Source organism: Crocuta crocuta, unplaced genomic scaffold (assembly GCF_008692635.1).
Source record: "Crocuta crocuta isolate KB4526 unplaced genomic scaffold, BGI_CrCroc_1.0 scaffold694, whole genome shotgun sequence".
In the NCBI taxonomy this organism is placed as follows: Eukaryota; Metazoa; Chordata; class Mammalia; order Carnivora; family Hyaenidae; genus Crocuta; species Crocuta crocuta.
Genome location: NW_027527933.1, coordinates 1,053,077 through 1,080,778, shown reverse-complemented (window position 1 = coordinate 1,080,778; position 27,702 = coordinate 1,053,077). Strand labels below are relative to the sequence as shown.

At 42.5% G+C, this 27,702-nt stretch overlaps 2 protein-coding genes and 2 pseudogenes across 2 annotated transcripts in view; 2 read left to right on the top strand and 2 right to left on the bottom strand.

Annotated features, from left to right (window-relative positions):
• Positions 1-14,741, bottom strand: part of LIPA (lipase A, lysosomal acid type) — a 239,164-nt gene extending 224,423 nt beyond the window's left edge. The window contains exon 1 of the mRNA XM_077751874.1: positions 14,602-14,741. The gene's annotated coding sequence lies outside the window, so the exon portion shown is untranslated. The remainder of the gene's footprint in view (positions 1-14,601) is intronic.
• Positions 6,969-9,120, bottom strand: LOC144221402 (triosephosphate isomerase-like; annotated as a pseudogene).
• Positions 14,742-16,719: 1,978 nt separating the features above from the next.
• On the top strand, positions 16,720-21,791 carry LOC144221428 (antiviral innate immune response effector IFIT1-like). The gene is made up of 2 exons (XM_077751889.1): positions 16,720-16,875; positions 20,079-21,791. Exons 1-2 carry the CDS (start codon positions 16,871-16,873, stop codon positions 21,514-21,516), a joined length of 1,443 nt encoding a protein of 480 aa, XP_077608015.1. The 5' UTR covers positions 16,720-16,870; the 3' UTR covers positions 21,517-21,791.
• A 1,786-nt stretch (positions 21,792-23,577) lies between these two features.
• Positions 23,578-25,290, top strand: LOC144221401 (interferon-induced protein with tetratricopeptide repeats 5 pseudogene; annotated as a pseudogene).
• The last annotated feature ends 2,412 nt before the right edge of the window (positions 25,291-27,702 follow it).

Genomic DNA, 27,702 nt, shown 5'->3' with positions numbered 1-27,702 from the left:
ATTTCCTTTGCTCACAACTATATGCCCAGCCCAGTAGTGCCTGGAATGAACTGCGCTCTCAAAAAATTTTGAAGAACATAGGAACACACTGTCTCCACTGAGAGCTATAGCATTGCCATTACCACCAGCTCAGTGGCTCACTGCATGAGCTCACTGAGTGAGCTCACCTCTTCTAAGATAACTTCTCTGAATCCTAGGGGAGGGTTCTGGGAAGATAAAACAATAAGTGTCCCAAACTACAAAACGATAACAATAAAACCATAGCAGGTTTCTGTACTGGCCTCTGAACTATGTTCCAGGATCTGTGCTAAGCCCGTTGCTAGCATCTAAAATCAGTGTGGACAGTAATGAGGCTCAGAAAGGTTTGGTAACTTGTCCAAAGCCACACAGCTAGAAAGAGGTATCTCTGGGACTCAAATCCATAACTGTAAGACACCAAGCCACCCTGCTCACATGCATTTCTGTGCATTCTCACATGCTATGCTTCATTCTATTGGCATAAGCCAGAGGTTTCAGGCTCTACCGCGAGGGTTGCTCAGACCCCTGATTTGTCTCTTCCTATCATTTCCTCCACTTAATCCAAATCCTCCTCCCCCACACTCCTGTGTGTGATTCCAGAACCTTCTGGCTTTCCATTTTACCCCTCCTTCCCACTGCATTTTGCAGTCTAGTGTCAGATTTTTTCATTCATCCTGATACGGCAAATTCACAGGACCTTAACAGTGGTAATGCTCCTCAAGCTCATGCAAAGGATTTAGAATTGTGTTCACGCAGGGCTGCACCGGCCTCTCCAGAGCCACCAGCATCCAAGACGCTGAGCTCCCTTTTGTAGAAGTCAGGCCTGGACAGCAAGGATCTCTTAAATGTACAGGGAATACTTTCTTGGGACTTTAAGATTTTCCTCTGCAGTCCATTTTTTATTCATTCTCATAGGAAATTGGGAAGGGTGGAGAGAGATCCACACTCAGCAGGTCTTGGCCAGTCATTCCTCCCCCTTGCTCCACTGGACGGACTGACTGTTCCCTAATTGTCTGCTGTATTGTGTTTTCCAATGAGAATTCTAGGAATTTGGCATCAGAGTCGCCAAGACACCACAGGGGTCCGGTGATTCACTAGAAGGACTCACAGGACTCAACTTACAGTCATACTCGTGTATTAGACTTATTACAGCAAAAGGATACAACAAAAGCAAAATTGGCACAGGGAAAGAGTTCATGGGGTGAAGGTGAAAGAAACCAGGCACAAATCTCCCAGAGTTCTGTCCCAGTAGAATCAAACAGGATGTGCTTAATTCCTCCAGCATCGAACACATCTGAAGCTAGTTGGAGACTCAGTGCCCAAGGGTTGTACTGGGGACCAGCCACACAGGCATCCCCTGCTTAGCACACATCAGAATTCCAGACTCCCAGAAGGAAAGCAGGTGTCGACATTAACCACATAGTTTGCACAAACTGTTTAGGCAGAGAAAATTAGCCTGATCGGTTAGGGAATGATCGGAACGTTCCAAAAATCCAAGTTCCCAGATGTCAGCCTAGGACAAACCTTGCAAGCAGGTCTTTCTGAAAATCATAGTCTAAGGCCTGATATATCAACCCTTTTCTGCACAATATATGAATGTCACCAATGACTCCACAGGCACCAGGCACCCCAGGTATCTACCCCTTTACTTTTCCTTTTCCCAAACAATGCTTTCAGCATGTTTCAGTGAGTCAGGGTCCTTTAAGCATGGAGTGAGGGGACCCACAGCCACCCTCAGGTTTGCCCATATGCTAACGGCACTCACAGACTCAGCATGCAGCCATGATTACAGGTAAGTTTTATTATAGTGTAAGGGAAGAAAACAAATCTTTCTCCCTTACACTGCCAGGTTCTCTGCATAGGAGCCCTGCAAATTAGACTGACAAAAGAAAGATTAGCAAGAGAAAAATAGCTGTTTATTAACTGGTACATCCACACAAATGAGGGAGTTCAGGGATGCATAACTCAAAGGGGTGGCTAGAGCTAGAGCTTCCAGAGGGAAGGGGAGGAAAAATCTTTCTCCCATTACCCTCCTATATTCAATGGCTGGACCCATGAGTCAAATTGACAAGAGCAGAAAATAGGTCTAATTACATACATACATGCAGGAGTTCACAAGGAAAACATGGCTTCCTGGGATGCCAGATGACTAAGGCTTATATACCATCACACAGCGTTGATAAGTCACTGGCAGACCTAATTCCCTTCAGCTCATATTCAAACCTGACATAATGAATTTGCTGACATCATGTCAGTAAATTTTTCCTTTTTAAAAAAATTTTTTTATGTTTACTTATTATTTTTGAGAGAGACAGACAGAGCATGAGTGGGGAAGAGGCAGAGAGAGAGGGAGACACAGAATCCGAAGCAGGCTCCTGGCTCTGAGCTGTCAGCACAGAGCCCAATGCGGGGCTCCATCTCACGGACCGTGAGATCATGACCTGAGAGGAAGTTGGAGGCTTTACCGACTGAGCCATCTATAAAGTTTTCTAAAATTTCATGGCCTCGTGCAGTGTCTTCTGTCTCCGTGAACACGTGGAGCCCAGGAGGCCAGAGGTCTCTGAAGTGGGAGCTGGCCGCACTAAGCACACGACAGCCTGGAATGATGTTGACAATGCCGAACTTTACCTGAGCTGTGCTTCTAGACAAAAGCTACAGTCAAAAAATCTGTCCATCCCCCAACCTTGGTGTCTGAGAATGTGGAGACTTTAGCTAAGCTACTCCATGGTATTGCTGTCTTAGTATCCATTTTGTTTATGGCCAAGGAGTCTGAGTGGGGCATTGAACTAACATTAGCCTTCGTGTGCAAGTGCATGCCCAAGATAGCAGCCTGCGGAATTACAAGCACATGTGGGTTCCTGATATGATTTCCCCAGCAGCCCATCTGAGCAACAACCTTCCCAGGCTCCCAGGGCCTTTCCCTTCTGCCCTCCTCTCCTCAGAGAAGTCCCTGTGAAGCTGACCAAAACCCCACTCTTTTGGGTTTGAAGGGACATTCTAGACCTAGGCCCAGAACTCCAAAGCAATTCACTCATGGCCCATGATAATGGTCTCTATCACGTCTCTCTTCCTCTCTGCCTGCAACCTGCCTTGATGTCCCTATCATGTGGCATCAGGACCTGTGAGGAATAAACTTGTCCAGTTCAACTTCTCTTGTGATCTTTTGTCAAACTGCAGAGACACACCCTTTTCCATATTACTTAGATAAAATTTGCCATGGGCCCCCTGTCTCCCTTTGTTGAGGCCACAGACTTTCCAAATTCCCAACCTGCCTCTCCTCAATGATCAGCTGAATTATGTGTCCCCATGATCAATCAGAACAAAATGCCCCTACATTCAATCAGACAGACTAGAGGTTTATCAATTTTGTTAATTCTTTCAAAGAACCAGCTCCTGGTTTCATTGATCTCTTCTACTGGGGTATTTGGCAGGTTGTTTGTTTTTTGTTTTTTTGCTTGTTTTGGTTTTGATTGATTTCTGCTCTAATCTTTATTATTTCTCATCTTCTGCTGGTTTTAAGTTTTATTTGCTGTTCTTTTTCCAGCTCTTTAAGGTATAAGGCTAGGTTGTGTATCAGAAACCTTTCTTCCTTCTTTAGGAAGGCCTGGATTGCTATATACTTCCCTCTTATGACTGCCTTTGCTGCATCCTAGAGGTTTGAGGCTGTGGCATTTTCATTTTCATTGGCTTCCAGGTACTTTTTAATTTCCTCTTTAACTACTTGGTTAACTCATTCATTCTTTAGTAGGATGTTCATTTATCTCCAAGTATTTGTTGTCTTTCCAAATTTTTTCTTATGGTTGGTTTCAAGTTTCATAGCATTGTGGTCTGAAAATACACACAGTATGATCTCAGTCTTTTTGTACTTGTTGAGGTCTGATTTGCAACCCAGTATGTGATCTATTCTGGAGAATGTTCCATGTGCACTCCAGAAGAATGTGTATTCTGCTGCTTTAGGATGAAATGGTCTGTATGTATCTGTTAAGTCCATCCGGTCCAGTGTGTCATTTAAAGCCATTGTTTCCTTTTTTATTTTCTGCTTAGATGATCTGTCCATTGCTGTAAGTCAGAAGGCCTATAAATTTAACTTGGCCAAATCTCTCTCCTTCCCCACAAGACCCTTAAATTTGACTCACCCCCAAAGCCAAACAAGCATTGGAAGGCCAAACAATCTCTTTCAAAGCTTGGCTGACAACAAGGAAAGAGATTTACTGGTCTCTCCACTTTCTCCCCTCCTCCCCAACACCCAGTTTCTAGAAGCTTCTAGAACACCTAGTTTCTAGCCTTGTTTGTAGGTCTATATAAAAGAAAAGCCCTCTTCTGACTAAACCTTTCAGACATTAGGAGGTCTTAAGATCAGAACTGTCTCCCTCCCTTATTGCAAGTCTTTTTTTTTTTCACTTAATAAACTCAATTTTTAAAGCCCTTTTAGGCATATAGAAAAGTGTGCAGAAAGTACTGCATTTTAGTATACCTCCCTCCTCCACACCCTCACCCCTCCTAAAGCTTCCTCTATTATCAACATCTTGCATTCATGTGTATATTAGCTCCAACTGATGAACAAATATTGATACATTATTCCTAACTAAAGTCCATAGTTTACATTAGGGCTCACTCTTTGTACTGAGCACAACCTCACCCATCTACCATTGCTCTATCATCAGAAGAAATACATTGCCGTAAAAATGCCCTGTGCTCCAACATTTCCACTTCCCCTAAAGCCTTGGCAAACACTGATCTTTTTACTATTCCTATTGTTTGGCCCTTTCCACAATGTGATGAAGTTGGATTTATATAGGATATAGCCTTTTTAGGATGCTTCTTTCACATAGCAATGTGCATTTAATGTTCCTTCATGTCTCCTTTAGCTTGAGAGCTCATTTGTTTTAACTGCTGAACAGTATTCCATTGTGTGGATGTACCACATTTTGTTTATCCCTTCACTTGCTGAAGAATACCTGGATTCCTTCTAATTTTGGCACCAGCAGGAGTACCCAATAAGCCAACTCACTGAGGGGAAATGGGTCTAATCCAACTCTGAACCTCTGCTTCTTTGAGTCTAATCCCTAGGTGGTATCTTGCCTGTCCTAGGAAAAGTGAGGGGCTAGATCTCACCTACAGACCATGGAACAACTGACAACATTTGGTGGGTATAAATGCCAAGCCACCTAAAACAAACTCATGCCTGACCAGACACTAAGGCAATAATCCACATAGCAAGGCCCCTGTCATGTAAAATGTCCCATATCCAGAGTCCTAATATGGTGGTTGGCTGGCACTTTCACAGTTACATGTTCCTCTTATCTGCTTCTGCAGGTTTACTGTGACTTGAGATACAAGTGCTGGTTTGACAATCCTTCTGGAAGCCTTAGCATGGGCAGCCAGCATCATTGCACCTTTGCATCAGTAGCCTCAAAACCTCCAGGGCCAGACGCGGCCACAGCATACCTTCTTAGAAGTATTCTCTCTAAGTGGGGAGCCAACAGGACTATGATTCTGTAAAACAATTCAGCTGACAGATTAAGAGTTAACCCAAGAAGGTGTTTTCAGGGAGAGAGAAAGAATCCTTCCTTTGTGATTATAAAGCAACCAACGTGTACTGCTTTTGTTAAAATTAAATACCCATGAATCTGTCTCTCCATCTAGCTGGCAAGTCACACAAAAAGAGGAAATCTGTCATATCCGTGTCCCAAGAGAGTACTTGACATGTAACTAATGGTCGTTCATGGTTTTCAGACTTTAGAAATGGATAAGGAGCTCATGGCAATGAAGGCTGCCTTGAACATGCCAGTAACATATTTGAACCACAGGCTCACTAAACATCTGTGGGTTTCCCAGAGCCGAGGAATCACAGGAGGAGTGGAACTTGGGCTTTGCAGCCCAATTTAGAATCCTAAATTTCAATTGCAACTAGAAAATAGCTTTATCTTACAATAAAATATTTTAAAAAAAAATAAAATAAAATTGTACAGCAAAAAAAAAAAGAAAATAGCTTTACCTTTTCTTTTTTTAGTAGGCATGGACTCCTTACATCCCAAGATATTTCAGACAAGTCTAAAACTTACATTGATAATAGCAAGTGAATGAATGCTTGACATGTAAAAATAAAAATGCAAAAATTCAATTAAAACTACAATACAAGGGAGTCAGCCAGAAATCTAAATTATGGTAGGCCAAAGACACCCTTTCCAACTTTGTCACTCCTAAACCAAGAATTTATTTATTTATTATATTTAAGCAGCAGGAAAAAACCCTACTAGACCAAGAATATTATCTTTTTCTTGTAAATGAGATGTGACTAAAGTCATCACAGTATGCATGCTGACATGTTGTATCAGCGAATTGCCTTCTTACACAACAAAAACTAAGGTAAGTTAATGGATGGAGACTGGATGGATGAATAGACATGCAATTAAGCTAATGTGTAAAATGTTACTGTAGGATCTAGGTGGTTGAGTATATTAGTGTTTGTTGTAAAATCCTCTCAACATTTCTCTGATGATGTTCAAAACAAAACTGTCAGGATAAAAAGGTCAAAAAGCCATATATAAAAGTACACCAAAATGAGGCAAATGAGCCAAAATATATATAGGCTAGAGGATGAAACCACACACGATGAGAAAATATTCCAAGTGATTTGCTTGAAGCGCCAGGTGTCTGTCTTCCCCTGGCATGGGACCTTGTGCACCGTGGGACAGAAAGGTACCCTGGTCTCTGAGTGGGGACAGGCTTCCTCGCAGCCCATGGCCTCACAGCTGGCTTTGCTCTCCTGCTCTCATTAGGGACTGAAGGGACCCACGAGTGATCTCCACCCCCTCCACTTCCCAGCCGAGGAGAAGCTGCCTTGGTGACACTTTCTGTCCTAACCATTACAGTAGGCAGAGAAGGGAGAGGCCCTGCAGAGCATCACAGGGTGAGGCGGACATAGTAAAGAAGGGCTGCGCCTTGGATTAGGCCATGAGCTGCCCCCACCCAGAAGCATGTGCAGCTTTCGGGTCAGTGGAGAGAGCAGGGATTGGGCCTCTGTGCCAACTTGTCCCTGGCTGAGTGGGCAGAGTCAGGGACATGGATGGGGTGCACTGTGTGTCACTGGTGATGTCCTCCAATTTGGCCTTGCAGGGGGCACCAGCCACGCGGAAGCCACCCACAGCAGACGGGCTTGCTGGCTCCTTGCTGCCTGTCCCCATCACAGAGCCTCCAGAAATAAGCCGGATGCTCAGAGCCACTGCATCAGCATTGGACAGAAGCCAGCCCTGGAGCTTGGTGCACTTCCTCGGCCCATCGGGGCGGTGCGGTCTTGCTAGGGCCGAAGGCCCACAGAGGCTCAGAGGCCAGGACAACTTTGCTCTGGTCCTTAGCGTCATCCACAGTGACCTTCTCCGTGACACCAGCTTCCCTCTCATGTAGCTTCTCCCTGTGCAGGCAATCACTCCCAGTCCCTCTGCAAGTATGTGGGCCACTTTCTGTCCCATCAGTTCACCTCACTTGACCAGGACAGCCCGTGTGACTCATGCCAGGTCTAATCACCCCAGGGAAGGCTCCTGTGTCACTCTGCGCAGCCTCAGGACCCCTACCGGGGGTGAGGTCCATGTGACAGTTGGAGGGGGCACACAGACCACCTCAGTGTCTGCCCGGTTTTCACAGCCTTCAGGGTGGTGATAAGTTCCCGCAGATTCTTCTTACAGTGCTCCCCCTACAAAGAACTTCCTGAGGGTGCCAAGGCCCTGGAACCCATACATTGAAGGTCAGCATCACCCCCACCCCCCAGGGACTTTTCGTGCACTGTAATTTGACTCTACAATTTTAGAAGGATTAGATCTTATGGACAAAAAAAGCGGCAGAAAAAAAAAACAAACCTTAAACTCTACTCAGCAGTCATTTTGAAGGTTGCTTTGTGCATTTTGTTACTCTGAGGCTGTTGTTACCCATTGTGGAATACAGCAGATGAATATGGGTATCAGTTAGATACTCCATTCAGGAGAAGAGATACACAATTAGGTTGAGTAAAACTCTTATAAGCTTGAATCAGTAGATGAACTCATGATATACTTTGGTTTTAAAACATACACACAGGGCCAGTGTCACTTTCCTGGTTTCCGATACTGAAATTTCATTTTCCATTAAGTTTCATTTTCTCCAGTTCTTGATTTCTTTCCTAACTGAACACACACACACACACAGTCACGCATGCATGTGTACTTTATTGGCTGTTTCCTCTCTGCTTTGTCTAGTGTCACTCATGGGCAAGATTCTGAATTACCTATTCACTCTGAGTCAGCACCCATTAGAACTGGGACCATTGCCAAACTCACAGTGATCACAAGATCATAAACGTTCTGTCTGCTTCTCTGCATTCTATCTAGTGCATTTGGAAAATTACAAACCTAATTGCTTTTCTCCACAAGAATGCCAAAGACACTTTTCTCCCCCCAAAAAGAGAGCTTTTCTAATGCATGTAGTTCAGCATTTGTTTATGGCCTGAGCATTTATCAGAACACATGGATAAATGTGTCTTATGTATTGAGAAGTTTTATTTGTACAGAACTTTCTGGCTAGTTCAGGATGCCTCCATGGAGGCTTATATTACTGGTGAGGGCTGAAATGGGAGATGAGCTGGGAAATCTTTTGTCAAACCACAACATCTTGCTCTTGCCTCCTGTCCAAGTGACCAGGGATTAAGAGGCATTCTTGGTATTTGGCCATTTCCTTCATTCCTGAACCAGGTGGATTATTTATTTCTGTCAAGCTGAAACCAAAAGTAACCACCAGAATCCTGAGCACTTTGAAATAAGAGTTAGGTTTTATATTTTACAGTAGATTCTTTCTATATTTAGGAGGCTAATTGAAAATGGGGCTACACCCTCCCTCAATTCTCCCTTTTCTGCACAGTCATCCAGAATCCAGCCACCAACCTCCATGACAGGCAATGATGACCTGAAGCTCTCCTTTAGGGTACAAGACAGATCTGGCTCCAAACACTGCTGCTAAGTGCTTGCACCACTAGGAACACCCATCAGTAAGATCCCAGGCCTACAGTCATTGGTGTTGTCTGACTTCATACAATTCTGTACTCACCTGAAAGCCCCACAAGCCCCTGCACATGGTCCTTGCCCCTTGACTCTTGATGGTAAAGCTGTAGACAAAAGGGATCATCAGAACCTTCCATCTCTTACTTCAGTTCTCTGTTTCTCTCATCTCAACCACTTGATGTTCTTCTCTGTCAATAAGCTTCTTCTGTTTTTATTTTCAGGCCATGTTAAAAAAACATGGCTGACAATGGTACCCAAATATATACAACAGGTCCAACACTTCTCAGATCCAGCTTTCTAGGGAAGCGAGTCTAATTGTCTCCTCTTAACAAATTTCTTTTTCTTTTTTTAATTAATGATTTTATTTGAGTTATTTTCTTTCTTTTTTATTATTTTAATTTAAATCCAAGTTAGTTAACATATAGTGTAATAATGATTTCAAGAGTAGAATTCAGCAATCCATCACTTACATACAACACCCAGTGCTCATCCCAAAGTGTCCTCCTTAATGTCCATCACCTATTAGCCCATCTCCCCACCCACTTCCCCTCCAGCAACCCTCAGTTTGTTCTGTGTATTTAAGAGTCTCTTATGGTTTGCATCGCTGTTTTTATCTGATTTTTCCTTCCCTTCCCCTATGTTCATATGCTGTGTTTCTTAAATTCTACATATGAGTGAAATCATATGATATTTATCTCTCTCTGCCTGACTTGTTTCGCTTAGCATAACAGCATCTAGTTCCATCCATGTTGTTGCAAATGGCAAAATTCCATTCTTTCTGATCACCGAGTGATATTTTATTGTAAATATATATACCACACCTTCTTTATCCATTCATCAGTTGCTTAACATTTGAGCTCTTTCCGTAATTTGGCTATTGTCGATAATGCTGCTCTAAATATTGTGGTGCATGTGCCCCTTGGAATCAGCATTTTTGTATCCTTTGGATAAATACCTAGTAGTGAAATTGCTGGGTTGTAGGGTAGTTCTATTTTTAATTTTTTGAGGAACCTCCATACTGTTCTCCATAGTGGCTATACCAGTTTACATTCCCACCAGCAGTGCAAAAGAGTTCCCCTTTCTCTGCATCCTTGCCAACATCTATTGTTTCCTGATTTGTTAATTTTAGCCACTCTGACTGCGTGAGGTGGTATCTCACTGTGGTTTGATTTGTATTTCCCTGATGCTGAATGATGTTGAGTATCTTTTCATGTGTCTATTAGCCATCTAGATGTCTTCTTTGGAAAAGTGTCTATTCATGTCTTTTGTCCATTTCTTTGCTGGATGGATTATTTGATTTTCAGGTGTTGAGTTTGATAAGTTCTTTATAGATTTTGGATACTAACCCTTTATCTGATATGTCATTTGCAAATATCTTCTCCCATTCCATTGATTGCCTTTTAGTTCTGCTGATTGTTTCCTTCGCTGTGCAGGAGCTTTTATCTTGGTGAAGTCCCAATAGTTCATTTTTGCTTTTGCTTCCCTTGCCTCCAGTGACATGTCAAGTAAAAAGTTGCTGTGGCCAAAGTTCCTCTTAAGAAATTTCAAGCTGAGGCTTCAAAACAAAACCAAAATAAACCCCTCCATTTCCCTAATGGAGCTCCATTATGTAACCCTTAGCTCCACTTTGTAACTCTGTTCACATTGCCTCTTTTTGATCAAGATCTTTCTTCAGAAAGCATTGATGATCAATAAATTTTCAGGAAACACTGATGATTAATTTTTATGTTTTGGGTCCTTCATCACAGGAAGGTTCATTTCTGGTATGTCATGTCCCACAGAGGAGAGAAATACGTGTGTGCAGGAGTTGTTGACCTAAGGACAATGGCTACATTTGAGCAACAGGGAGGTTCAGGGAAGTGGATCTTGGGCATCATCCTCAGCCATATTTATCTGTCAGTTGAGGAAAGATGTCAAGAGGGAAGGTTTGGTCAATCATTTCTAGTCTCTGAGCTATCATCACAACATTTTGGGAAGAAACAGCAAAAAGAAATAAGAAATGCATGACACAAATAGTCTGAAGACGGTGAATAGGGCACAAATTAAGACCATGATTAACGGCACAATTTGTAATCCCAAGCATAAGAGGGTTCCAATGTCCAATAGGTAACTAGCTAAAAAGAGGAGAAATTAATTTTTTAATGTTTATTTATTCTTGAAAGAAAGAGAGAGACAGAGCATGAACAGGGGAGGGGCAGAGAGAGAGAGGGAGATACAGAATCCAAAGCAGGCTCCAGGCTCCAAACTGTCAGCACAGAGCTTGACATGGGGCTCAAACTCACAAACCATGAGATCGTGACCTGAGCTGAAGTCAGACGCTTAACCACCTGAGACACTCAGGCGCCTGATGGCCTGGCAAATTTATAAACTTTCTAGAAGTATAGTCCCCCTCACAGTAATTTTAATTATTTTTGTAACACTTATTTATTAATAGACCTAAATATTCTAATATATACATATCTAAAAATTAAAAACCAGAAGAAAAAAAATATATATATAGTTTCTCTGTAAAAATTAAAAACCAAAAGCAAATAAACTTATACTTAGCAATCAGCATCTGTCTCAGTGTATTATCTTATCTTATTTGGAAATGATCTAAATATTTAATGACTATCCATCATCTAATTTAACTTAGCAAAACTCTAGGATTTTCAGTTATCAAAAAGATTTGGGGACATTATTTCTGAAGACATTAATATTGTTGGAAATCTAGTTTATAAATATTATCTTACTCACATCTATTTAATTCACTTGTTCTTAATAATTATGTTTAGATTAGTCAATAACACTTCACAAGACATTAAACAACTAACCACCACCTTTAAATTACCTTTCTTGCTGACAAATTATGTAACAGAGATAATATGACCTTAGTAAATCCAGGTAGAGAATGTTGCTTACCCGCATTTCATCTAATGCTGGCTACTCTGAAAATGTGCCTGCTTTTAATTAAACCAATAAACCACAATTAGCTTTTCTTGATTAAAGATGAATCCTAGGCCATATGACCTTGCAACTTATTCGGATTAATTGCTATTATATTTTTGAGAATTATTATGAATACTACATATATATAAGCACTTAATAGTCTTTAAGCCAATTAAACAGAGCTCTTCTACACATTCATTCTGGCAATTTCATCCAGAGGTAGAAAAGACCACATGTCTACAAGGCAGACAAATGCAAGCAGAGACCTTAGAGCTCTTGTTCAGAGATGGGTATGATAATGCAGAACTCATCGGTTTACAAAAGCACAGTTGCACTCAGTTCCTCAAAGAATTGGGTTGTGACTTAAATTGCATCATAAGTTGACCCGCCTATGCAGTTACATTATCCTCAGTTCCTCAGTTTGCTTCTTTCCCCTTGGGTATGCAGTTCTAACTGTAACTTAGGACAGAAGGCCTTAAAACACACACACACACACACACACACACACACACACAAACTTCCTAGCAGGCTCTGAACATCAGCTCCCAATCTGGCCAACTTTTGACTTCAGAGCTACTTAAAATGTTCTTGTCCACTTCCAGCCGGGACAAACAGTAAATGTTTCTGGCAATGCTAAATAACCACCCTCTGGGTGTAAGATAGATCCTCAGAGAGGATGCAAAGGATATCAACTTCCTAAGATCCAGAGTCACTCCCAGAAATGGCCAAAAGAGGAACTGACAACGTGCATGTCCTGGGCAGGCATACGGAGTGAGACAAGCAGGAAGGTAACAGTTATTTCTCTTGAGCCCACAGGGGCTCGATCGCCTTCAGCTCAAAACAGTCCACGTGCCAAAGTGGCATATTCTGGGGACACTTGCTCTAAGGCCCTTTAGTCCTGCCCTAGAAACTATACAAAGAAATTTCACAATCCAGAAGTGAAGTTGAATTTTCTATGTGTAACGGTTGTTCTGCTGTTTGCAAAAATGTGTTCCCCTTTTGCGAGAAGGAATTGTGTGCCTGATAAATGTCAAGAAAATCACTGTAATCTAACCGGTAAATAGAAGCTGTAGGGACCAGAAGGAATGGGTGTGTGCCCTGGAAGGACTCCAGCTGAAAGGGGACAGGTAAGGATCTACAAAGTGTCATGCGGTATTAGACATCCCTGCCATGTGCAGCGTTCCTGAGTCCAAAGTCAGGGAAGGGGAGGCTTGTGGGGTTCAGAACTGCCAGTGTTGCTCCTGTATCTGTAAGAGCTCATGTCGCCTCATTCCCAATAACAAGATCTATTCCCCCTAAGGTACTGGGTAGAAGGAAGGAGTCCCTTATCCCTGGAGCTGCCCTATTCTGTCATATGAGCATTCTTCTCCTTAGAGTGGAGAGGGCTCTTAGGCTATTAGAGCCAATTTTGTCTTTTAAGTAACAAGGGTAGAGTTAAATAAAAAGAAATTTCCTGTGTAAATTTTTGTTTGTTTACTCTATCACAATAATTTTTTAAAAAAAGATTTATATGGCCATTGAGTACATTGTTGATTTTTTTTTCCCAATCTATACTCTCTGGAAAAAAATCTCAGGAGTAGTTTTATGTAGATTTTTAGCTAGCTTCTGTTTTGTCTACAGCTTTTCACTTAGAAAAATTATCAAAAGGCTTTGTGTGACCTACTTTTTAAATCCATTCCCTTGCCTGATCCTCACTTAAAAGCATGTGGACAAGTTGATAAAGGTCAGAATAACCAGGCTCCTAGGTCTAATTAACTACATGGAATTCTTTAGCGAATCCTAGAGGGTATTCAAAGGCATCGGGAAAGTCCTTGGTAATGGCTCACAGTTCTGCCTTAGTCCAAGGAGCATAAGGAACTGAAGTCTCAGGGCCTCCTTCCTTAGATCTAACTGGGAAAGGAGCCTGGATGCTTGCAGGATCTACACGAAGCTCTGGATAGTCATAACGGAAGGGCCGTCCAGCTCATCTAGGAAATGTATATGGAGAGTGGGAGAGAGAGGGTGGGAAGAAGGGGTGGGGAAGGGGTGGGAGCAGCAGGGGTGGGTGCAGAACAGAGGAAGAGGAGCAAGGTGTTGAGAGGCAACACTGATTCTTCTAAATTTGAGAGCCTCTTAGAAGGGTCTGAATTAGCTGCCGGGAATGTAGACTTAGTGCCTGAAGGGAAGCAACCTTTCCAGTGTTTCTTTTGGAATCTCCAGTTTTAAAATAAGCTCTCCACTCATTTTGTTTGGTTTTATAACCCCTTTTCAGTTGTGCATGCAAGTAACCTAAGTATGGGCTCTCAAAAGTGCCCCATGTTGGTCAATGAGGTTTTAAATCACCCCGGGGAATGTGAGTCTTAACAGGGCAAACATTTTTACAGCATGAAGGGCCATGTTCCTTAAACATAAATCCTGCAGGAGCTCCAGCAGGGGGCTGGTTATCAGGAGCCCCATAGAAGAATGATTTCCCCAAACAGAGTACTCATCAAGAAGCTAAAACCGAATCTTCTATTCAAAAAGAGTGAAAACAGAATCCTCCCTTCAGAAATAAGAGAAGACAGAAACCAGCAGCAGCAGAGGACACCCAAACAACGGTCTCAACCTCCACCAAAATCGGAGGAGGTTTGGGCCCAGGAGGACTTACCACCAAGAACAAGGTTGCCAAGGGACACGGTGGAGAACAATGGTGTCCTGCAGTTACCTCACATGTGCCCACTGTGGCTTGGAACAGAAGGCAGTCACTCTGGATCTCACTTCTCTGACACCACAGAATGTCAACAGATCTCAGACTCAGGCTGTAAAAAAAAAAAGCAATGCATTTATTTCGGGTCTTGGGGATTGCAGCTTGGAAGATATTTTTGAGAGGGATCAAATGACTGGGGGAAGAAATTAGGAGTTTCTAAAGGCAAAAACCACAAGTTGTTTTGAAAGAATAATTATTGATTTTGACGACATGTGAGCTGACTATCTGATACATAGAAATGTTCCAGCCCATGGTTCTGTGGTTAAGGCCCAGGTTTGAGAGTTCCAGCTCTTTGGGGAATAAGTTTAGGAGCTCCCTGGGCTTGCACTGATGGGTTAACAAGGCATAAAGAATTACAAAGCCATAGGATGCTCACACCCAAGTATGGGTAAACAAGATTAGGTAAATAAGCATAGAGAGGGCTAGGCCAAGGCTGCAGTATAAAGAAGGTGGGGCCAAGGCCCCCAGAATAGAGAGGGGGGCAAAGGCCCTAATACAAGGTATATGAGTTAAGTAAGATTAGGTTTTCAGGGTGAAAACGCCTCCCAGTTTAGTACTATAGCAGAAAGCTGCTTTCACAGGAAGGAAGGACCAAATTAGGTAAACATGTAAATAGGGCTATAGACTGCTGTGGGTGAAGCTGTCCACAGCGGAGCTGATTAGCAAAAGAAAGGTGCCTTGTTAACCCTGAGGTTACTTGCTGTGTCTTTTCCCCTAGGCTAACTAAATTAAACAGATGTTGCCTCAAGTTTGCCTTTAACAACCATCTGCCCATCTGCCTGGGGTCAGAATTTTGTTTTATATTGACCCAAACCCCAAACACCATGTATCTTCAAAACCTCCTTTCCCTCATGCCCACGAGTTAATGTTCACAGGTTCATTGTCTCTTTGTGCAAGCCCACCACATTTGTAAGCCTTCTGATCTTAATACATATGGAGCAAGGACCTTTGTTTGGGGCTCCTGTCTTTTCCTGGACATTAGCCATCTCTCGTACTTTAATCCTGCATCCACTTTCTTGCTGGACGAGAAAGAACTTTAGACTTAGAGTCTACTACAAGTCTCCACTCGGGGGTGGACATGCATAAACTCCCATTTTCATAAAGATCTCTCAGCTCCATATTGGGACCCCTAGCAATTCTCCATTTCAGGACTCGCTGTTCACATTCATCTCAACAGGGAGCTTTCCTAGGACTAAATTAACTGTGGTTGGGGATAAACTTGCTTTGCGAAAGCAGCTGGAGAACCCTCACTCTGTGGCATGTATCAGGAGGGTGGGACAATTTCCAGTGAAAAGTGGGAAGAAACAGGGACTTGGCAGACACCACTAATAGGAGCCTAACCCCCAGTGTCAGCACCGTTCTCATCGCCCTGTTATCACAGACACCCTGAGCATAGACAGTGACGTGGGCCAGGACGAGGGATGCCAAGCCTGGTGCCATGGGCACCCCCAGAACTGGACAGTCTCCTGAGCAGCTATGAGAGTCATATCTGCTGAGTAAGGACATTTTAGATGACTACCATAGAGGGCATTAAAAATACCGTCATTAAGGCGTAACGTGTTCTGTCTGAAGTCTCAAGATGCTAGCACATACACTTTTTCTGTTCCAACGAACAAGGAAGAGGGTACAGGCTCTTACTGTCACTGGCCATTCTCAGGAAGGGTATGCAAAAAACAAAGGCAGAGAAGAACTGGTAAAACACAGCCTCTCAGACAACAGCAGCAGATTTGGGTTAAGTAAGACTCAAGCTTGGAGAGCTGCAGAATTTTATGCCATGAAAGGGATGTTTTCTGTTTCCAGATAAGCAAACAGAGGCACAGATGTGGGACATGAGTGTGGCAAGTTCCCGAAGCCAGCTTCTCCAGGCTCTAGGGTCCGGCATTGCCACACTCCCAGCTCTACACAAGGCCAGGCAGAGCCTGAGAGNGCCTCTTCTCAGTTTCCTTTTCCCCAAGCAGGAACTCTGCTCACTAGTTTCACTTTCCACTTTCAGTTTTCATCTCGGTTTCCAGTCTAACTTGGCAACAACACACCCACAGGTTACATCATGAACTGTTTATCCTTCTTATTTAGCCTTGTGGTGGGGCTCACATCCTGAAACCCCAGTCTCCTGGCTGGATCTCAGAGGAGCCCACAGCTGAACAAGTCCTGCAGAACAGAAGTGGCAACCATGAGGTAAGGACTTCTCTGCTTCTCTGTCTGTCAGGCTAAAGTTCTGGAAAACCATGGTAATCAATACTATCTCAAAAGACTTGATTTCAGTGATGTCCAATTTCCTTACTCTTCCAGGTAAGCATCTGCTTGGAGACTGAGTGTTCATTAATTTGGGCTTTTTCTTTTTCTCTTCTTTCCTTTTTTCTTTTTCATCACCCTGAGGAAGCTTACCTCATAATAAAGCCCATAGAAGCAGAGAGATGCAGGAAAAGAGTTTTGTAGGAAGGGAGAAAACGATCCCAGTCTCTGAAATTCTCTTCCAAACTCCCTTCTCTCTGACCAAGGGAGGGAATGGACAGTTTGTCTGGAAAGGGACACTGCTTTCTGCTGGCTCCTCACCGTGGGGGAAAAGGACCCCCCACAGCCATGTGAGCCCCAGCCCCAGACTCTCCCGGATGTCTTGAGGAAAGTACTGCGGGCATGCGGTAGGGGGAGCTCACTGTCTAGGGAGCAAGGCCCTCCTCTGTAGACTTCTGGTCGCACTATCTGTGGCTGCTGGGCTCCTATGTCAGGACTTTTCAGGATGACTGCATTTAAGATTAGCAGATTACCTCTCCCCTGGGGAAGCCAGTGGTCTGCAGATACCTTCCTGTACGTGGGGCTGGACCACAGTTGTGTAGCCTAATGTGGGAATTTCTATGCTGTCCAAACTGAATCTTGAATTAAATAACCCTTAATATCAACAGATTTTTAAAAAATTGATATTGACTTGCAAATTTCCATTTTGTGCTCCAGTGGGCAGAATTTTGAAGGGGCAAAAGTTCTAGAAAATGCATAATTACAACCCTCCTCCTAGGTCCATTGACAGACAACAGTGGGTTGTCACTGATAAGGAAAATAATAATGATAATCATGATAAAGTAGCTATCACTTCCTAAATGCTTATTAAGTGTAAGCCTGGCTTCTAAAATTATTATGTAAATTACGGGGCACCTGGGGGACTCAGTCAGTTAAGCATCCCACTCTTGGTTTCGGCTCAGGTCAGGCAGGATCTTACAGCTTCATGGGTTTGAGCCCTGCGTCAGGCTCTGCGCTGACCCTATGGAGCCTGCTTAGGATTCTTTCCCCACGCCCTCCCCCATTCATGCTGTCTCTGTCTCTCTCAAAATAAATACATAAATTTTTAAAAATTCAGATTATTATGTAAATTTATTTAATTATTTTAAAAACCCTCAAAAGACACCTATGAAGCAGGTACTCATAACACACTAATTTTGCTATAATGAACCTTAGATTTAGAAACATTAAGATCACACAGACAGTAAGTGACAGAGCTGGGACATGAGCCAGAGTTTCTACTCAGTGATGTCCGATTTCACTCCTATACCCATGTTTCTTAAAGTGTACCAGTGGAGGGTTTGTGAGACTATTTCAGATGGCATTCTAATTGGTGTTTATGTTTTAATGATTTTGTGTTTATTTCAACATGTACTAATGAAAAAATATATATATCATTTGTAGATTTTCTGTTTAGGTTACTAGTATGATTTTTCATTGTGATAAGATCTATATATGATAAAATTAGCCATTTTAACTATTTTTTAAGTGTACAATTTTGTGGTATTTAGTGCATTCACAATGTTGTCCAGCCATCACCAGTATCCACTTCAAGAACATTTTCCTCACCTGAGTGGAAAAACCCTGTATCCCTGAAGCAGTCACTCCCCACTCATCCTTCACCCCAGGCCCTGGCAACCATTAATCTGCTTTCTCTCTGTGGATTTGCCCACTGTGGATATTTCATATACAGGGATGCATACAATAAGCGGCTAATTGTGACTGCCTTATTTCACTTAGCACAATGTCTTCAAGGCTTATCCATGTTGGAACAGGGGACAGAATGTCCTTCCATTTTAAGGCTGAATAACATGCCACTGTATGTATTTACCACTTTGTTTAGCCATTCTTCCCTTGATGCACATTTAGGATGCTTCCACCTTTTGACTATTGTGAACAATGCCTGCTATGAATATAAGTATGCAAATCGTCTGTTCAAGTCTCTGTTTTTGCCTATTTTGGGTACATATCCAGAAGTGACATTGCTGAATCACACAGCAGTTCTGTTTCATTTTCTGAGGAATCATCACCATGATGATTCCACCATGTGGAAACAGCAACTGCCCCATTTTACATTCACACTAATAACTTCTCCACATCCTTGCCAACACTTGTTTTTTCTGTTTTCTGTTTTGTTGAGGGTGGCCATCTGAATGGGTGTGAAGTGGTGTCTTGTGTTTTCGATCTGCATTTCACTAATGATTGGTGATGTCGAGCACCTTTTCATGTGCTTATCGGCCATCTGTGTATCTTCTTTGGAGAAATATCTGTTTTAAGTCCTTTGGCCATTTTTTAGTCACCTATTTTGTTGTTGTTGTTGTGAGCGTTGTTTATATAGTCTGGATATTAATCCCTTATCAGATATACGGTTGGGCTTGTTACTTTAAGCTTGATGCCTGGCAGCTCAGCAGTGCTCCTGACACAAACATGTGGTAGAATTCACCAATGAAGCTATCTGGTCCCAAGCTTTTCTTTGTCTTTGTTGAGAGAGGTGGGATTTTGTTTGTTTGTTTGCTTTAATTTTTTTAATGTTTATTTATTTTTGAGAAAGAGAGAGAGCACGAGCCAGGGAGAGGCAGAGGAGACAGAATCCAAAGCAAGCTCCAGGCCCTGAGCTGTCAGCACAGAGCCCAACACAGGGCTCAAACTCACTGTGAGATCATGACCTGAGCCAAAGTCGGATGCTCAACTGACTGAGCCACCCAGGCTCTATGTTTCTAACTGGTTTCTGTCCTGATTATAGGAATAGAAAAATAGGGAACTCTCATTATAGCATGTAATATGTACTCTAGATACTTCACATAGTTAGGCTTATTCATTTTCACCCAACTTCAGACTCAAGTGTAGTGAGTCTATCCCTATCCCCATTTTACAAACAAAACTCTGACACACAGAGAGGTTACTTGGTAAAAAGTGGTGAAGCCAGTGTATGGGACCAAGAAAACTGCATTCAAAGTCTGTGCAGATCTTGGAAACGTCAGGATTCCAAAGAAAATCAAAACAGCCATGACCTTTCCAAGGCTAACTCCTAAGGATATGTTTTATCTGGCTTCTTTCTATTGACCATTCCTCACTTAACAAAGAAAATTTGTTTTTGTTTTTTGCAGTAAGAATGCTGATGAGGTCAAAGATAAGCTGGTTCAGCTGAGATGCCACTTCACCTGGGAGCTGCTAGTTGAAGACAGTGAGATGCCGGATTTAGAGAACAGGATCTTGGAGGAGATTGAGTTCCTAGACACCAAGTACAATGTGGGAATACACAACCTGCTGGCCTATGTCCAACACCTGAAAGGCCAGAACCAGGAAGCCCTGGGGAGCCTGAAGGAGGCTGAAGACTTAATCGAGCAGGAGCACGGCGACCAGTCGGACGTGAGAAGGTTGGTCACCTGGGGCAACTACGCCTGGCTCTATTACCACATGGGCAGGTTGGCGGAAGCCCAGACCTACCTGGACAGGGTGGGCAGAGCTTGTAAGAAGTTTGCAACCCCCTCCTGCTACAGGATGGATTGTCCTCAGATGGACTGCGAGGAGGGGTGGGCCTTGCTGAAGTGTGGAGGAAAGAACTACGAACGAGCCAAGGCCTGCTTCGAAAAGGCTCTGGCCATGGACCCTGAAAACCCTGAATTCAGCACCGGCTACGCGATTACCACCTATCGCCTGGACGGCTTTAACAAATCGACAGAGGTCAGCGAGTCGATTTGTCTGCAGCCTCTAAAAGAGGCCATCAGGCTAAATCCAGAAGATGCCTATATCAAGGCTCTGCTTGCCCTGAAGCTTCAGGACGTGGGCCAAGAAGATGAAGGAGAAAAGTACATTGAAGAAGCACTGACCAACATGTCCTCGCAGACCTACGTCTTTCGATATGCGGCCAAGTTTTATCGAAGGAAAAATGCTCTGGATAAAGCTCTTCAGCTCTTAAAGAAGGCCCTGCAAGCGACGCCCTCCTCTGCTTTCCTGCATCACCAGATCGGGCTTTGTTACAGGGCACAAATGATCCAAATAAAGAGAGCAGCAAACTGGCAGCCCAGAGGTCAGGATAGAGAAAATGTTGACAAAATGGTAAGATTAGCCATATCTCATTTTCAATTTGCTCTGGAGCAAAAGCCCACATTTGAGATTGCTTATATACACCTGGCCGGTATGTACATAGAAGCTGGCAACCACAGAAAAGCTGAAGACATTTACCAAAAATTGTTTTCCTTGAAATCCCTCGACGAAGAATCACTCCAAAAGGTACATTTCCACTATGGTCAGTTTCAGGAATTTCAAAAGAAATCTGAAGTCAATGCAATTATCCATTATTTAAAAGCATTAAAAATAGAAAAGGTGTCACTGACAAGGGATAAATGTATTAATTCTTTGGAGAAACTGACTTTAAGAAAACTTTCCAGAAACGCATCAGACATAGAAAGCTTGAGCATTCTTGGGTTTATCTACAAAGTCCAAGGAGAAATGCATAAAGCGCTGGAGTACTATGAGCGGGCCCTGCAGCTGGCTGCGGACTCTGGGAACTTGGGCACATGTCCCCTGGGCATGGAAATATGAACCATATTCACAGTTTATTTGATTTTGGGTAAACATGTTAACTCTAACCATAGTTTCTGCTTGCTACTTTCAGAAACATATTAAGCAGTCCACTGTAGTGATGCACGTTTTTACCCATTACTCAAACCTGGTAAAATAGTGGTTGTATTCAGAAAATACTAAAACATAATATATACATCTCTGTTATGTGAGAGAGGAACCATTTCTCTGTGAATGTTATATGGTCAAAAAACCATGTTGAATAGATTCATTGCAAATAAAGGCCTGGATTTACAGAAGACAAAAATGTTTCATTCATTCATTTTTTTATCAACAAATAGTTTTTGGTGTTAGACACCAAATATGGTGAGGCAGGGGAGGAAAAAATCTTTTTACACTACCAGGACCCCATATTAGAATGACAATGACAGATTAACAACAGATAAACAAACAGAGGTTTATAAACATGTGCATCGCACATACACATGGGAGCTCTCAGTGCTGAGTATCTCAAAGGGTGGTTAGAACTTGGACTTACATAGCATCCTGACAAACAAACAATGCATTTTTAGAGAAGGGATAAGAAATAGGAAAGGAACCTTGAGTTTCTAGGGTGGCAAACTGTAGGAATGTAAATATTTGGGGCAATTAATGGAAAAGAAGAGCTAGTTAAGAAGGTTTGTTATGGGGGCTCCTGGGTGGCTCAGTCAGTTGAGTGTCTGACTTCGGGGCTTAGGTCATGATCTCGTGGTTTGATTGTTCAAGCCCTGCATCGGGCACTGTGCTGACAGCTCAGAGCCTGAAGCCTGCTTCAGATTCTGTGTCTCCCTCTCTCTCTGCCCCTCCCCTGATTGCACTCTGTCTCTGTTTCTCTATCTCTCTCTGACTCTGTCTCTCTCTCTCTCTCAAAAATAAACAAACATTTTTAAAAATTAAAAAAAAAAAAGGTTGGTTATGTAGATTTCTCCAGCAGTGACTCTGGGCTGATAAGGGTCTACAGTTGTCTCAGGCAATCAGCATCTCTCCTTCCTGGTGGAGAGGGTAAGGGGACACCACTACAAAGTTCTGTACTGCTTGTAGTCAGATAGGGGAAGTGCACACAGTGTTTCTCTTCCTGCTTCTTCTCAATTGCCCTCAGTTCAAAATAATCCCGATGCCAACGTGGTATATTTTGGGGTGGCATACTCTGCTACCCTTCAGTAAAAAAAAGCAGACATTTCCCCAAACCTTCTGCAGTTTACAATCTAGTGAGTAACAAATACATGTTTGATGTTTACTGTTCCAAAGCAATTTCTCTTGTTTTATGTCATATGAAGCACTGTTTATTCAGTCATTTTCTGGTATTGATTTAAAAAAAAAACATGAAAAGGATACTAAAGGATCTGAGAGACCATCAGTAACAATCACCTTTGACTGTGATGTTTTATTAAAATGGGGTTGCACACCAAGCAATAATTTTAAAAGGAAGAAGTAAGAAAACAATGTGACATTTTTTTCATCCAATAGTTTTAAAAGGAAGAGATAAGGAAACAGTGTGGCTGCTTTTGTCATCCATGTATTTATTTGGGGGAGGATGTTTTAATTTCCTACTGTGGCTGTAACAAATTACTGCAAACTTGGTGGCTTAAAACCACAAAAATTTAGGATCTTACAGTTCTGAAGGTCAGAAGTCAGAAATGGGTGTCACTGGACAAAAATCAAGGTGTTGGCAGCAGCCACACTGCCTCCAAAAGTTCTAAGGGACAATCCTTCTTTGTACCTTTTCCAACTACTAGAGGCTGCCTGCATTTCTCGGTGGGGACCTGTAATCCACAAGAACACAAGTCCTCAAGACAGATTGCACAGGCCTTTGGATTTCTACTAAAATTCTTTAGGGATCAAAAGGAGTAAACTTTTCATCATTGAAGGCTAGACATCAGAGCTACACAGATGAGATCTTCTAAACATATTTAGTCTTGTAACTAAAACAAGAGATTTATTAGACTTAACAAAAATGAGATCTTACAATGCTTGAGTTTGGGGAGGAGGCCAGGTGGCACTGAAAGGAGTCTGACCACTGCGAACTCTCCCAGAGAGAGAAACATGAAGGTAAATACGTGTTGGATAATTGGGTGATTCTCTACTAGGCAGCTCTTTCCAGGTATTCCTATATATCATTTGCAGCCAGAGAGCAGAGCTCATTCATGCAAAATAAATCTCTGGATTATGGGGTATGTTTGTGTGAGGTGTGCTTGACGGTCCCCAGAGATCACGGTTATCAGAGTGTCTTATAATCTAACACCATCTCTCTATTCCCTCCCCTCCCCTACTCTGGAAGAGGTGTCTGCACCCTGAGGGCTCAGGAGCTCTAATGTGTGGAACAGCCTGGATGCTTGCAGAGAAAAACAGCAGGCAGCAAATCCAGAAAAAGAGCTGCTCTTTGGTATTGAAAATGCTCTGGTCAAGCTTACACATGACCATCTCCAGGCATTACCAACAAGTCTCTGAATTGAAAGCTGACTTCTAGGACTTGTTACTCCTCCCATGGAAATGACTGGCAGAACCTCAGCTGGTGTCCCTTGTTTAGAGTTCCCGCCACTCAAAACTTTCTCCAACTGCCTAGGGAACGTCTGTCACGTACCCTAAATCAGGCCAAGCCACAGCTCGTGCCACTCACTACTGTCAAGGTGTCCCCTGGCCAAATCTTTGCTAACTGCCATCTGCACACTACTGCAAGCTCCTGTTCCTTGGGGACCCTCTCTGGTCACTGTTGTCTCCATTGTTAATGATGCTGTTAGTGCTGGGACTGCATTGGGACCAAGGGTCCCTACCCAGGGCCTGCCCCAGCTTGAATGACCCACCCTCAGTCTGAAAGCTGAAAGCGCAGCCTGACAATCCAGAATTCAGCATTGGTTATGCCATCACAGTGTATCGGCTGGATGACTGTGACAGAGAAGGGCCTACAAGGAGCTTGTCTCTGGGCCCGCTGAGGAAGGCTGTCACCCTGAACCCTGATAATGCCTACATTAAGGTTTTACTGGCACTGAAGCTTCAAGATGTACACGCCGAAGCTGAAGGGGAAAGGTATATTGAAGAAATCCTGAACCAGATATCCTCCCAACCTCACATCCTTCGTTATGCAGCCAAATTCTACAGGAGAAAAAAACCCTGGGACAAAGCTCTTGGACTTTTGCAAAAGGGCTTGAAGGTGACGCCTAGGTACATCACCAGATGGGACTCTGCTATAGGGGACAAATGATCCAGATCAAGAAGGGCACGTGCAACAGGCCTAAAGGGGAGGATAAACTGAGAGTAGATAGGCTTATTGAAATGGCTTTGTTTCACTTCAAAGCAGCTGTGGAACGAGACTCCACGTTTGTGTTTGCCTACACGGACCTGGCCAACATGTATGCTGAGGGAGGCCAGTGTAGCGATGCTGAAGAGGTTTTCCAGAGAGTCCTTCATCGGGAGAACATAACTGATGATCACAGACATCAGATCCACTATTATTATGGCCGCTTTCAGGAGTTTCACTGTAAATCAGAAAGTACTGCCATCCACCATTATTTAGAGGCCTTGAAAGTTAGAGACCGGTCATTCCTCCGTACCAAACTAACAAGTGCTCTGAAGAGACTGGCTGTCAAGAGACTCAGTCAGGATGCTTCAGACGTGCAGAGTTTACATGCCCTGGGGTTTGTTTACAAGCTAGAGGGAGAAAAGAGGCAAGCTGCTGAGTACTATGCTCAGGCCCAGAGGATGGATCCAGAAAATGCAGAGTCCCTTGCTGCTCTCTGTAAGCTTCAACTTTCTATTTAAATATGCACCCTAGGGGGTGCCTGGTGGCTCAGTGGGCTAAGCATCCAACTTCAGCTCAGGTCATGATCTCACTGTTTTGTTGGAGTTCCAGCCCTGTGTCAGGCTCTGTCAGCTCAGAGCCTGGAGCCTGTGTGGATTCTGAGTCTCCCTCTGTCTCTGCCCCCACCCCCTCACTTGTGTTCGGTCTCTCTCTTGAGAATAAATAAACATTAAAAAAAAATTTTTTAATACACACTCTAGGAAATTACTTTGAAGCTTTTCTCCTCATTGTGGGTTCATATATTTTTGTTCATTGTTTTAATCTGTTTTTAATTATAGAGCCGATATTTACTGGATGTTTATTGTGTAGCAGGCATCATGCTAAATATGAATCTTTCACTGTTTTTTTTTTCTAATTAAAATAGTATAATCCATTTGGCAACAGACATTCCAGATGTTGTTACCTTTCAAAACTGGTATGACTATTATGACTTTATACCCTCGATCTCTATTTGTAATAATTTTCTGATTAATTTTTGTCAAATTTCACATATTGCTTACTTATGCAGCGAGCATAATCCTGCATAAGCCCTTGACCCCTAGGTCAAGAATGCACTTTCAGCAAAATGCAAAATTTTATTAGTTAAGCTCTTAACTGTGTAGCTTGTCAAAGATGGATCCTATCCAGTCTGACTCTGATAAGGTATTTAACCGTTAACCTGCTAGTCACTTAAAGAATCCTTTTTGTTAATAGAGTAAGTTCTTAACAGTAAAAAGTCTGCTGTCTCTAACGACTTCAATGAAAGGAGAAAAAAGTATAACAGGGAAAAAAAGATTTCTTTAAATACAGGACTTTAGGGACCCAAGAGAAATCCTAAGTATTCTCTCTCAGAATGTTCATTACATAATTAGAAATAGTTGTAAGGAAAGAAATGAACAATGGAAAATCATTAGTCTCAAGTTTCTCTAGTCTTTTAACTAGAAAGGAAACCTAATCTAAATGGAATGAATTTTATTCCAACTAAAACTGCAGAATTTGTAGGTTAATATCATTGAGACAGAAAGCAGACTGAGAAATTAGGAGAAATGATAAATAAATGGATAAACCAGATGTCCCCATTCTACATCCACATATTACCAAGTTTCAGTGATTTAGTTTTGGGTCTGGACTGGGTGGTTCTTGTACCCCCAATTTCTGGTCTGTGGTTAACTGTTTCAGTATTCCAAAGGTACTTCTGTGTGGCTCTTTCTTTTGCCTGAAGTTTTCAGATTGACATGTTTTCCCGTAGATCCTCTAGGAGTAGTGAAGCCCTCCTTTACATTTGAATATCCTCCTTGAAGGGTCCACTGCTCAAGGGCTCTGACCCCGGGGTCGCTTTTTACATTGGGATGTCGCTGAAAGTGGCTTCTCTTATGTTGTTTCTTTGATGATCATGCACAATTGTACCTACCACCACAGTGTTAGTGGAAAAGTGTGCCATGTGATTTGATTCTCCATACTGCCACTCTGCCTTAAGACTGCTATGTATGAGTTTGTGTATTTTCTACTTATTGTTATTATTTTTATTTTTTTAATTAAAATCTCTGTTATGGTTCTGATCGATTTGATTATTGTAAAAGTGGTGAATTCTCACTGTACAATTTCAAATAAACAGAAGCATATGAATTTAAAAGTAAGAGCATTTCACTCACCCTAACCCAGTTCCACACCCCCATGGTAACCTGTTAACAATTGAATATGCATCCTTCTGATATTTTTTCAATGCATATTCCAAAATGCATCCATATTGCAGTGTGTTCCGCAAATTAAATTTTTTAAATGTTTGTTTTACTTAAGTTTCTGTTTTTATTTTGCTCATTTCAAATGTTTATTCAAGAAGAAAGAACAGGGAAGGGAAGAATCTTTACTCAAGTATTTCAGAAATCCAGGACTGAAGTCCTAACCTGTCAGAAGAAGCATCTGTCATATTTTGCATCAAATATTTTGCAGCAAGTCATTTTCTCTCACTGGGAATAATGCTGTAATTAAGTTTATGTTCCCAAGTAGGGACTATACATGCAATTAAATACAATTATATCAAAATAGCAGTAAGCGTCTGTATTTAAATATTAAAGTCTATTAAATGATGTTAAAATTCACTAGATATTAGAACCTTCAAGAACCGGCTCACGTGATTACAGAGGCTGAGGACCATAATCACGGGCCACTGTCCACAAGCTGCAGACCCAGGAGAGATGGAGGGAAATGCCATAGGCTCAGGTCCAAGTCTGAGGGCCTGAAAATGAGGAAGGCAGATGGTACAGGCCCCAGTCTAAGGGGAAGAGAAGACCCATGTCCAGCTCACACAGGCAGGCAGATGGAATTCACACCCCTTCTGCCTGTACTCAGGCCCTCACCAGACCAATGGTGCCATCAACACTGGGGAAGACAGT